The following is a 12,030-nucleotide window of genomic DNA, read 5'->3' as shown; positions in this document are numbered from 1 at the left end:
CCTAGTCAATTTCGTTCAAAACTTGACCCCCGTGCTATAAAATGTGTTTTTTTGGGTTATTCCTCAAACAAAAAGGGGTATAAGTGTTTCGATCCTCAAACCAAGAAATTTCATGTGAGTATGGATGTGTCATTTGTGGAAACAAAATCCTATTTCCCCAACACTTCTCTTCAGGGGGAGACAAGTGGAGTAGAAGACCGTTTTTGGGATATTTCTATCCCGCTCCCCAATGTCATTTATCCTACACAAAAACCACATTTGTCTGATAATGATCACTTAGGAGAACCAAGTTCTATGGTGCCTAGTCAAGAAGATTCTTGTTTAGGGGGAGAAGTACTACAAAATGATCTAAATCCTGAGCTTCAGGTTTATACTAGGAAGCGATTTCATCAGAGGAATAATGACCCGAATGTCCATCCTAATGACCCGAATGTCCACCCGAGTTCTGGCATCGAAATTTTAGGTAATCCTATTCCTTCTATTTCCGACCTTGATGTTCCTATAGCAATTAGGAAAGGTGTCCGAAATTGCATTAAACATCCTATTGCAAATTACCTCTCCTATCAAAGACTGTCTAAAAACCATAGAGCTTTCACATCTAGGATTTCACACTTGTTTGTTCCAAGGAATATACAGGAAGCATTGGATGATCCGAATTGGAAATTAGCAGTCATGGAGGAGATGAATGCTTTAAGGAGAAGTGGTACTTGGGAGATAGTTGATCTACCCAAAGACAAGAAAACAGTTGGGTGTAAATGGGTGTTTACGATAAAATGTAACGCAGATGGAAGCGTTGAGAGATACAAGGCGAGACTGGTGGCTAAAGGCTTCACTCAAACTTATGGGATCGACTATCAGGAGACGTTTGCTCCTGTTGCTAAAATAAATTCCATCAGAGTACTGTTATCTCTTGCAGTAAATTCAGATTGGCCTCTACATCAACTTGACATTAAAAATGCATTTCTCAATGGTGATCTTGAAGAGGAGGTGTTCATGAGCCTACCGCCGGGATTTGAGCAGAGACTTGGAAGCGACAGAGTATGCAGATTGAACAAGTCATTATACGGACTCAAACAATCACCAAGAGCATGGTTTGAACGCTTTGGGAAGGCAGTTATCAGTTGTGGCTTCTCGCAGAGTCAAGCAGATCACACAATATTTTATAAACATTCAAAAAACAGTAAAATTGCAATTTTGATTGTTTATGTTGATGACATCATTTTAACTGGTAATGATGAAGCAGAGTTAGCAGCCCTCAAAGAGAAACTCGCAAAAGAATTTCACATTAAGGATCTGGGAGCTCTCAAGTATTTCCTCGGAATGGAATTTGTAAGATCCAAGGAAGGTATATTCGTTAATCAGAGAAAATATGTTCTTGATCTCCTTGGAGAAACAGGTATGCTTGGTTGTAAGATGGTGGAGACTCCGATCGAGCCTAACTTGAAGTTACAAGCTACTAAGGCTGAAGAAGTCAAAGAGAGGGAACAATATCAGCGACTTGTCGGGAAATTGATTTACTTGTCTCATACGCGGCCTGATATTGCCTTTGCAGTCAGCATGGTAAGTCAGTTCATGCACTCACCAGGGGCAGAGCACTTTGAGGCCGTTTATAAGATCTTAAGATATTTGAAAGGAACTCCAGGGAGAGGCTTACTGTTCAAGAAACATGGACATCTTCAAGTTGAAGTATACACAGATGCAGACTGGGCAGGAAGTGTTACAGACAGGAGATCAACATCCGGATACTGCTCCTTTGTAGGTGGGAACCTAGTTACATGGCGGAGTAAAAAACAGAATGTGGTAGCTAGAAGTAGTGCAGAAGCAGAGTTCAGAGCTGTTGCCCATGGAATCTGTGAAGTAATGTGGATTAAAAGAATTCTTGAAGAATTAAAGCTTTCTCACCCGACACCTATGAAGGTCTATTGTGACAACAAAGCAGCTATATCTATAGCTCATAATCCAGTTCTACATGATCGCACAAAACATATAGAAGTGGATAAACATTTCATCAAGGAGAAAATCAATGCTGGCATAATCTGTATGACCTACCTTCCAACAGGTGAACAATTAGCTGATGTGCTAACGAAGGGACTACACAAGAAGCAATTTGATAAGCTGACTAGCAAGCTGGCTATGGAAGATATCTTCAAACCAGCTTGAGGGGGAGTGCTGGAAATTTGTGTTAATGCATATAATAAGATAGTGGCATATGATAGTGGTGTTGGTGGTAGATAGTGGCATGTATAGAATATGATAGTGGTGTTGGTGGTAGATAGTGGCATGTATAGAATATGATAGTGGTGTTGGTGGTAGATAATGGCATGTATATAATATGATAGTGGTAGATAGTGGTAATATATAATATGTAAGTGGCATATAATGGGTTATGATGATGTTTGTAATATCTCCTATATAAGGAGTGTCATTTGGTCTTGTAAAATAAGAAGTTTTGAATATAACAGAAATATATTCCTTCTTCCTCATATTTTCGGAGTTCTTCTTCCTCATATTTTCTAAGTAATAGTGATGGAGGAAGAAGTGTTGGAGTGGGTATTGAAGAAAGTTAGATGCGTGAGCCATATTGTCGAGTTTCCTTGCGATGAATTTGAGGATGATGGTTTGAAGATGATAAAATCTATCGAAGAAAAACAGAGGCCTAGTTTTGGATTATCTGTTGGCAAGTAGGCATGAGCAAGGTTCGTATGGTAGTTTTAGTCATAGCTTTAGTTAGTTTTTTGTTTCCTATTTTTTTTTTTCTTTTCTTTTCTTCTCCTCTTGTATTAGGGTACTTCCCTTTCTGCACTTTCTATAATACAATTTTACTTACAAATAAATTTATAAAAGTGCTATCTACTGCTGCAACAAAAAGGGATAATGGTACAAGTTCAACTCCAGAGAAGAATGGAGTTTGCAATAGCCTACTCAATACAATAGGTTAGGAAATAAATCAATGACCCCCCCAAAAAAAATTTAAAAATAAAATAAAAATTGAAGGCCATAAAATAAAGCAGGATAGGATAGCATGGCATATACAAGCAAAAGAACCGTAATGATGACGTTAGGTCATGTACAGTTGAGGGAAAAAAAAAAAAAAAGGTCCAGCAATACAGTCTGTTAGTGTCAAGCCAATTGGCCAACTTAGCCATGGAGTGAAATCTTAAACACTCTACTCTGTTAGTCTATTTAAGAGACATCCATATATCTAGCTAAAGAAGAACAGGAATTTCTTGAGTAGCAAAAATCAAATACAACTTGCTTCAAGGTACCTGCCCTGTACTTCTGTTGACGGATGCATGCTCCTTAAGGAGAGCCTGATCATAAGATCCCCCACTTTCTTCCAGATCCAATCTTGTCCTATCGAACTCCCTAAAATCCTCAAGAAGCGAAGCATGCTCTTTCTTAGCTCGAAGACTAGAGCGGAGCCGATTAAATTCCTGCAATTAAATCATGTTAAGCACAGCATAAGTATCATCATGCAAAATCTTCTTGGCCAATTGACATTATTGGTAGAATTGCTAGATCACATGCTACCATCATCATGCTGTTACCACAAAAGCATGACATAAAGAACTTCATGATGAAGAAATCAATATTCCAAAGCAATTTGGGCATTTTCCTGGGAATAAGTACTACAATTCCAAACGAAGAAGAGCATATTTACATAGCTTGAATGTTTTAAAAAATTATCAATTTAGATAAGAATCCATATTCATCTAATTACATTAAACCCCATATCTGATATATCCAAGTCATCAGGTTTCTGAAAAACTCTCTAAGTTCACTAGAATCTTAAATAACCAGACAATTTACCTATGGGTAAACAGAAGGTTCTCTTAAAGGAAATGATCCATTCTAATCCCCTATGTTTTATGCACTTAGCTATAGGCCTCGCTTGGGAAGTGGCTACTTTTTTTGGCTTTTGGCTATTTGGTTATTTTAGTAGGCTATTTTAGTTTTTGTGTTTGGGAAGATGAGTTGAATTTTTTGTTTGATTGATGTATTGAAAAATGTGTTTGAAATGATGTGGGATAGTAAATGACCAAAATGCCCCTAGGTGTATTGTTGCTGATGTCATGGGTTTCTCAAAAATTAAAAGGGCAAAAGCGTCATTTTACAGTCTGTCCATTACAGCTTTGAAATGATGTGGGATAGCAAATGACCAAAATGCCCGTGTGTATTGTTGCTGCTGTCGTGAATTTTTCACAATTAAAAGGGCAAAAGAGTCATTTTACACTCTGTCCATTACACCTGTGCATCACGTGGGAAGTGATGAGCAACAATACTGGTTTTTGGATTTTTTTTCTCAAGAGGCTACAATAGCCTGGATTTCCGTTTGCCAAACAACGCCATAGTAAAGTGGATGCACCATACGATTTTAGTATGTGATCTAGTCCTCCTAAAAACCCCCCGTCTCAGGATTAAATTACAAGATAAAAGGTTGGAATAGAAGGTGAACCAAACCTTTTCGTACTACAGGGCAATGAAATCATTCCACAGCTATAGGAAACTTCAATGGACCATGAGAAAAACATTGATGTACATTGTTCTCTAATAGCTTATGCTTTCAGGGTAGTCAATTCTTTAACAAAAGGCTATAGTTTGGCAAAGTATTGCTTCATAGCCTTCAAATTAATTTGTGAAGGGTGGTAGTGGCAGCATCGTCTCCTCATGCTTGATGTCATTCCAAAGAAAAGAAAGACCTATTTACCATCTATGAGGTGGTGTATTCAACATCACCATAGAATAGTCACTTAATTAAATTAGCTCAGGGTCATCCTTTAAACTGTAAGTCAGTCGGCAATAAACCAGAAGGTTGTCCAACAGTCTCATATAAAATGAACTCAAGAGGAAATTTTCCTTTAATATGATTGTCTGACACAACACTCTTTGGATACTCCTAAAATCGCATTTGACACTTCTTTCAACGTGTCTTGAGAAGAAAAAAAAAACGTAACATAGGACACTTTAGCAACACTTCACGGATACTTTGATGACATTTCTTGAACTCTCCAAATACGTCCTATATAATGAATCTCTTCATTATAATAATATTCTTCATTCTTCATAACACAACTTATGCAACCTAAATATGTTTTGAAACATCTATAAGATGAATACATTATGTGCAATACAATATTATATAATTGTTTTGCACTGTTTAGAATGTAATTGCTATATAAATGATATCTTAATGTTTAATTGATGAAATATATAGTTTTTTAATGAAGAAAATGTGTTGTGCTGCATTTTTTAATTATCTTTGTATAAATTATTCATATATATGACATAAAAAAATTATAAAAGTATAAAATTTTAACACGTCCTAAGGGTCTCATGTCTTGCATTTTTTGAAAATTGACGTGTCGGCATGTTGGTGTCATGTCGTGCTACTTAGATGATTGTCATCAAATCATTAAGCTAATTTATTGATTAATTTTCTATGTAGAAGTATTATAATTTGAGGTAGTAAGGATTTTGTACTTGGTGGTGCTTGCATTTATGAATCCTTATTGTATATAACCATAAACACACTTGCACACACACATATGTATTGCACTCCAAATATACATACAACCAAAATTGTATTGTTTATTAAGACTCTAATAATGTTTTCTTAAGCATTTAAAAGTAACAATACCTGAGTAAGGTCTTGAAGAATTTCTTGATGCCGAGTCAATGTATGAGAAAATATTTTTGAGCCTCCTGATGACACCCAAGCTTGCATATGTGAATTCACTTGCTGAAGGTGTTGGAGTAGTTGATCAATCCCCAATTCAAGATCTTTATCGGTCCCATCATCAGTTTTTGTGGAAACTAATTTACGATACAAATGCATCTGTTCATCCAACTGTGCTTCAAGCTTCCTTGCCTACATGATGCCAGATAATGCCATTCTTCAAAAACAGTTAAACAGAAGAAAACTCATCTTCATAACCATGAATTCGATATAGCAATAGCAATATTAAAGCAAAAGGATAAAGTGATGATGATCACTTGGATTTAAAATGAAAAGAGAGGAGATAATCAACATCAGATTCATGGCATCATTCATGAGGGTTTTCCATGAAGAGTATGATTGCTCCACAACATTTAATTGAAGAGAAATGCCATACGTCACAAGTTTCCTTTATGTTCCCTTTCATCCCAAAACACAATAACTACTACACCTGCCCTAGTTTCCAAACTATCTCTACCATACCATTTGCATAACCATTCAAAACAAGGCTATTGACATGGTTCTTAAAATCGCGATCCGGATCGTAGGATCGTACGATCCTACGATCCTACTTTGCCAAAACTATCCAAATTGTTGTAGGATCGATATTATAATAGGATCGCAAGTAGGATCGTGTAGGATCGTATGGGATCGTAGGTAGGATAGCAAGTAGGATCGTAGATTTTATGATTTTTCACCTTATTTTTAATATGTATCATTTTAATTTTAATTTTTATCCTTTTTTTTAATAGAAAGTAGGATCTTACGATCCTCGATCCGATCCTACGATCCGATCCACCAGACCCTCTCATCGATCCTACTTAGGATCCCGATTTTAACAACCTTAGCTATTGAGGAACTCAACATTTTTCTCAAAAGAAACATTCATGTCTTGGCAATTTTTGTTCCTTCCAGAGAAATTCAGGTGACACTATTTTTTTTTTATGATTTGGGAAGTGGGTTGACTTTTTGGCTTTTTTGTTTTTTTGGCTATTTTAGCCTGGGCTAAAAAGCTTGATTTGGGAATGGCTTTTTGGCTTTTTTGATTTTTTTTGTGAGAGAAGAGCATAATGATTATAGGTTGGATGTGATGTTTTGTTGATTGTGGCTAAAATAGCCTATTTTGTCTTTTGTGGCTAAAATAGCCAAAAAAACCTACAACCCTTCTTCCCAAACGGGTTGAAATTCAGGTGACACTATTCAGAAGGATGCTCTAAATAACTCTTGACACAACAAAATAGGTTTGCCGACAACTATGACCTTCTGTTGTTAAACATTTCAATGGAATCAATGACCCATTCAGTCACAGGTGCAATTCCAAATTCACAGATCTCAGTGCAATAGATGGGGGAAAAAAAAAACAAAAAACCTAGACTTTATGGTATTTTCCATTCATAGAATTCGGAATCCCAAATATTCCATCACTTACAAATGGAATAATATAAAAATTTCAGACCCTTAACGAAACCCAAACTCTAAATTACATAACGCCCGCAAATCACAAAACAAGCAATGCAAATAATTCGAAATTCATTAAGCCAAAAGCCATATAATTATATATATATATATATATAGGGAGAGTGCTAGTGATTTGAGAAGAAAAATTGGGACTTGATCGATGAAATGAATCCAAATATCGAAATTCACAACACATAAGATATATGCATATATATATATACGTGTATAAAATTGTGTACCTGTTTTCGAAGGGAGTCCCAAGAAGTAGGCGGATCCATGTTTGAGTTTAGAGAGAGAAAGAAGATGACAGAGAGACAGAGAGAGAGGCTTCTAAATCCAAATCCTAGTCTTGTTTGGAGCAGAGCAGAGGTTTGAATTACAGACCAAACCAGATCGACAAGAAATATGAGAGAGAGAGAGAGGGGAAGTGGTGAAAACGAAGGAAGGTTTCATTTGCTGCTGTCTAAAGGCGTTTGGGGGTTGTTGCTATGGGTGGGGATTGCCTGTGGGTCGTTGGGTCCCACTTAAAGCCTTGGTCTCCACCCGAAGTATGGTGGGATTCCATACCACTCTTTTCTTCATATTTTTTTTGGGAATCATTTTATGGTTGGTATCATGTGCATTTTTAACTGTGATGGTTGTATTTTTTTTAATTATAGTTATTATTTATTATGATATTGATTATAATATTATTTTAATTATGATTTAAAATTTTTTTTATTATACCTTATGTGATTTTGGTTATAATTAAAATATCCAGTAATGGGTTTTTTTTTTTTTCTTCTTCTTAAAGTTTGCTCCCAAAACAACGTTATTTTGCAACACTATAGGATACCACTACAAAGGATTAGAGCTCATGTACCATAGCATTACCATATTTTCAGAATACGTATCCTCTACAGTGATTTTTTGTATAATGATCTTAAAGTGATTTTATATGGTTGAGATTTTTTTTGAAAGTGATTGTATCCTCAATTTAGTATTACAACAACACTACAAACCCAAACTTATGAACCCATAATTTACTTAGAAAAAAGAATTAATGATTCAAATTGATTTTACTCATGGATCCCACACTTCATCAATTTAATTTCCACTATACAAACACATTTGGAATAAATTATAGGTTGAAGAAGGTGGAACCCAAACCCGCTTTTTAAGTTTAGCATCGTAACCGGCCAGTAATCTGTGATTATCAAAGGCTTGCTTAACAGTAATAACAATACTACAGTAAAAGGGGGCTGACATAAGCCAATAAACAAAACAATATAATGTCCAACGAGCTGTGAAAACTTAAATGAACAAACAAACTTGCATTTATAGACAGTCACATGAGTCCAAGTCCAAACATAGATACAACACATGACATAACTGAGAGAATTAAATCCCCAATAACAAAATGGTTAAACAAAAATGAAAACATAAGTTTGAAACAAAAACTTCACAACATAGGATCATAGCCACAAGTGGGCGAGGTAGAAACAATCAAAAGCCACAGCACGTGATGGTTCGGAACCTCACGGTGAGCCACAGTAGTTGGTTTGACAAAACAAGGTTCGGGTCGACGCCGCTAAGACTGATCCAGTGCTTGTTCACCTACATACATGTAATAAACAGTGAGCTAAAACCAGTAAATAACAATTGTGTAAAGGGGTTATGAATGATGTCCTTACAGCAATTGAAACAATCAGTTCATCAATAAATCATTTTCTCAATCAATATCTCGTACCAATCAATCATTAGGATTCATAATGATCATACGTGGTACATCCAATAGCAGAACAATTCAGTAGGTCTTAAAGACCAAACAATCAATTGATGGCTATCAATACAATAAACAATAGTTCCAAGAATTGGAATTGACAGAGATCTCTGTAATAATAGCAATAATAATAGTAATATACTATGGATGCCACAAGTACAGTTCAAAAAACAGGACAATCATTCATTCAATAAACAGTTTTCCTTTAGAAAACAATACATTTAATCAATCAGAAAATAATTACGATTGAACATAGCTTTACAACAGTGTTACTCATAGTGAACTCTTTGAAACACATGTTAAAGATGCACTAAAGATGTGGTGTTCGATCTAAACAAACAAATTTAAGCACAACTCAATTACATTCATGTCATTCAGTCATTTTTATTCAGTTTAGTACTTCTACTTATTCGGTTTCTATTTGTTGCCAATTCGTTCGATTATAGCTTTTTGTTCTTTATTTCATTTGTGTTCATGAGATGCGAATGCAATGAAGAGCACGTTAAAACCATGCAAGCAGAGGCCCAGAAGATAGAAAAATTGAGCAAAAACAAAACCAGGACTATTCTGAAATCCGCATGTGCGGGAGCATTGACCGAATGTGAGGAACTACCACCACACGTGCAATTAAAGCAGAAAGCAAGCTTCTATCTATTCTGATTTTTGCACGTGCGGCTTGGAGCCGCACGTGCGGTTCTAGGTCTTCTCAAATCCGAAAATCTGTTTAAGTTTTTGAAACCTAATTTTTTTTTGTAACTGTAACTTCAATCTCATGCATGTCATGACCCAAAACCTTTCAAAAACATCTTGAATTCATCATATATAATTTTAAACAAAAATCATGACTTCAAATTGAAACTCAACTTCCATGCAAAAGGTCAAATCTTGAATTTAACATGTAAAATCATAAACCATACAATCTTGAGTTCCATAATCAAAATCCGTGAGATTTTCTCCTCAAATTTGAGGAACCAAGCAAGATTTCAATTGTATGAGAAAGAATGAAGCTATGCATGTAAAAACATTATGAACTCAATTTGTCAATTGAAGGATCAAAACTTCAATTAAAATGGAAAATTATAAAACATGTAAACTATGAACTCAAACTTCAGTATCATGGAAGTTTTCTCACCAATTTTCATGAAGTATGCATGAACTCTAATGTATGAAGAAAATTTCCATGAAGTATGCCATGCATGTCATGTTCTTAAACTAATTCTTACACTTTCTTGCTTATCTTGTTCATACATATATTTTGCTTCAACTTACTTCCATAAAGCCACCAATTAAACTTGAATTCTTCTTAATTAAACTTGGATTCCATGGGTTCATCAGTATAACAAAGTCAAATTCATGAAATTAGAAGAGAATTCCTACCTTAAGTTGATGAATTTGTGGAGATCAAAGCTTTTCTTCTTCCATATTCTTCTTCTTGCTCTTCTTTTCTTTCTTTCTTGAGCCCTCTCTCAAGAACTCTCTCCCTAGTTATATATTCTCCAACAAAACCCACTAACTTCTTTTCTACTTAAATTGATGAATAGGTTTAGGAAGCTTAATTAATCTCTAACCTCCTCTAAGCTCTAATTAATTATAAGCAATAATTAAATTCCACTACTTATAAACTTAATTAAATCATTAAACTATAATTTAGATTAAGCTAAATTTAATTGTACTAATGTGAATTAGGCTCAATTAGGTTGATTAGTTAATCAAAACTTAAATTAAATAATTAGAGCTTAGTTTAATTGAATTTAATCTAATTAATTCAATCTGAATTAATTTTTAATTAAATTTCACAATAGACTCTAAAAATTACGCTGATCACAATAAAGTAATCAATTTGTAGTTTCTGTCTCCTTTACGGCCCTCAATTTCAAATTTTAGCAGGATTCAGAACTAATTTTCCTACGATGAATAGATATTGATTCCAAAATCTTACAAAACACATAATTAGCATTCAAATCACACGTGGCATATATCGCAATTAAATTTAAGGAAAAATTACTCCAAAATCCCATTTAGGAAAATGTTGCTCCATTTAGTCCTGAAAGTTTTCTTTCAAACCAATTAGTCTTTTTATTTATGGTATATTCTGGAGTTTAATTGTTTACCCTTGAGTGTGATTTTAGTTGTGATTTTTTTCCTAATGTTTGGGTGGGTTGGTTATGGTATGGTGTTAATTTTTGAAATTTTTGTGGAGGATTGCATGGAGTGATTTGTGGGGTTAGTGATGTTTAGCCATTTGATGAGGGGGAACTGATGTGGAATCGTGGTGTTGTTGTTGGTTGTTATTTATTTATTGTTTGATTCTAACACTACCACCCACACAAGACCCGTTACATACATGATTCTGACAAATGCACCTTCATTACCATGCACTTTCAGTTAGTAACATGTACACCTCCAACAAATCATTGCCAATAACATGCAAGTCATTAACATTCCATAAAAACTCTAACATACCTATCATTGCATAGACTCATGTAATGGATTCATTGCTTCCATTGAAATTGGTTAATTTTTGCTAACATGGAAGTCACACATCCTAACATTTATGTGGACAATTGCAATCAAATCCTATACAAAAGTCGACAAAATCTTTCACCACCGATACAACAAACCCCTACTCAAACAGAACACATTTCCGAAGGATTCCATTAAACATCTTGAGCATCTACATCATCAATTAAATTTCCCTCCCACTAACATGGTCATCTAACGCAATTCACATCATTACAACACACATGCAACTGGAACAAACAAGGGACTCTTTTCGACATTGTAACAAAACAAGACAACCCATTTATTAATGACTTCATCGTTGCACTTACACTAATATATGATGACAACAAACACATATCACTAGAAAATACCACCGTAATTTCATGCACAATGTTACATTACCATAATTACAATCACAAACTGATATGTCCCAGTACATGACTTTACCCCTAGCTCTACAACGTTCACATTCTCACCCCCAATATTAAGACGTCACCCATCCCATACATTCACCGGATCAACATCTAACAACTTTTCATCACGCTTGATAGGTACATGGACGTCTGGTACCATTTGCATGAAATAACGTTCG

The 12,030-nt window shown here is 35.1% G+C and overlaps 1 protein-coding gene across 5 annotated transcripts in view; it reads right to left on the bottom strand.

Annotated features, from left to right (window-relative positions):
* Positions 1-7,670, bottom strand: part of LOC114283263 (Golgi SNAP receptor complex member 1-1) — a 31,368-nt gene extending 23,698 nt beyond the window's left edge. For 2 of the 5 annotated variants that reach the window (XR_014344347.1, XM_028226079.2), the window contains exons 1-3: positions 7,414-7,669; positions 5,639-5,869; positions 3,267-3,434 (exon numbers count right to left, since the gene is read on the bottom strand). Coding sequence is in view for 3 of the 5 variants with exons in the window: in XM_028226079.2 (XP_028081880.2) it covers positions 3,267-3,434; positions 5,639-5,869; positions 7,414-7,452 (438 nt within the window). In the remaining 2 variants the exon portion in view is untranslated. Of the gene's footprint in view, positions 1-3,266; positions 3,435-5,638; positions 5,895-7,413 lie in introns of all 5 variants that reach the window. The other 3 variants (XR_014344348.1, XM_028226080.2, XM_028226078.2) reach the window with 2 other exon arrangements.
* Positions 7,671-12,030: the final 4,360 nt, after the last annotated feature.

Source organism: Camellia sinensis, chromosome 11 (assembly GCF_055761805.1).
Source record: "Camellia sinensis isolate YWXY chromosome 11, ASM5576180v1, whole genome shotgun sequence".
Taxonomy (NCBI): domain Eukaryota; kingdom Viridiplantae; phylum Streptophyta; class Magnoliopsida; order Ericales; family Theaceae; genus Camellia; species Camellia sinensis.
Note: the sequence above shows the minus strand (reverse complement) of the source record. Positions and strands in the feature narration are given on the sequence as shown.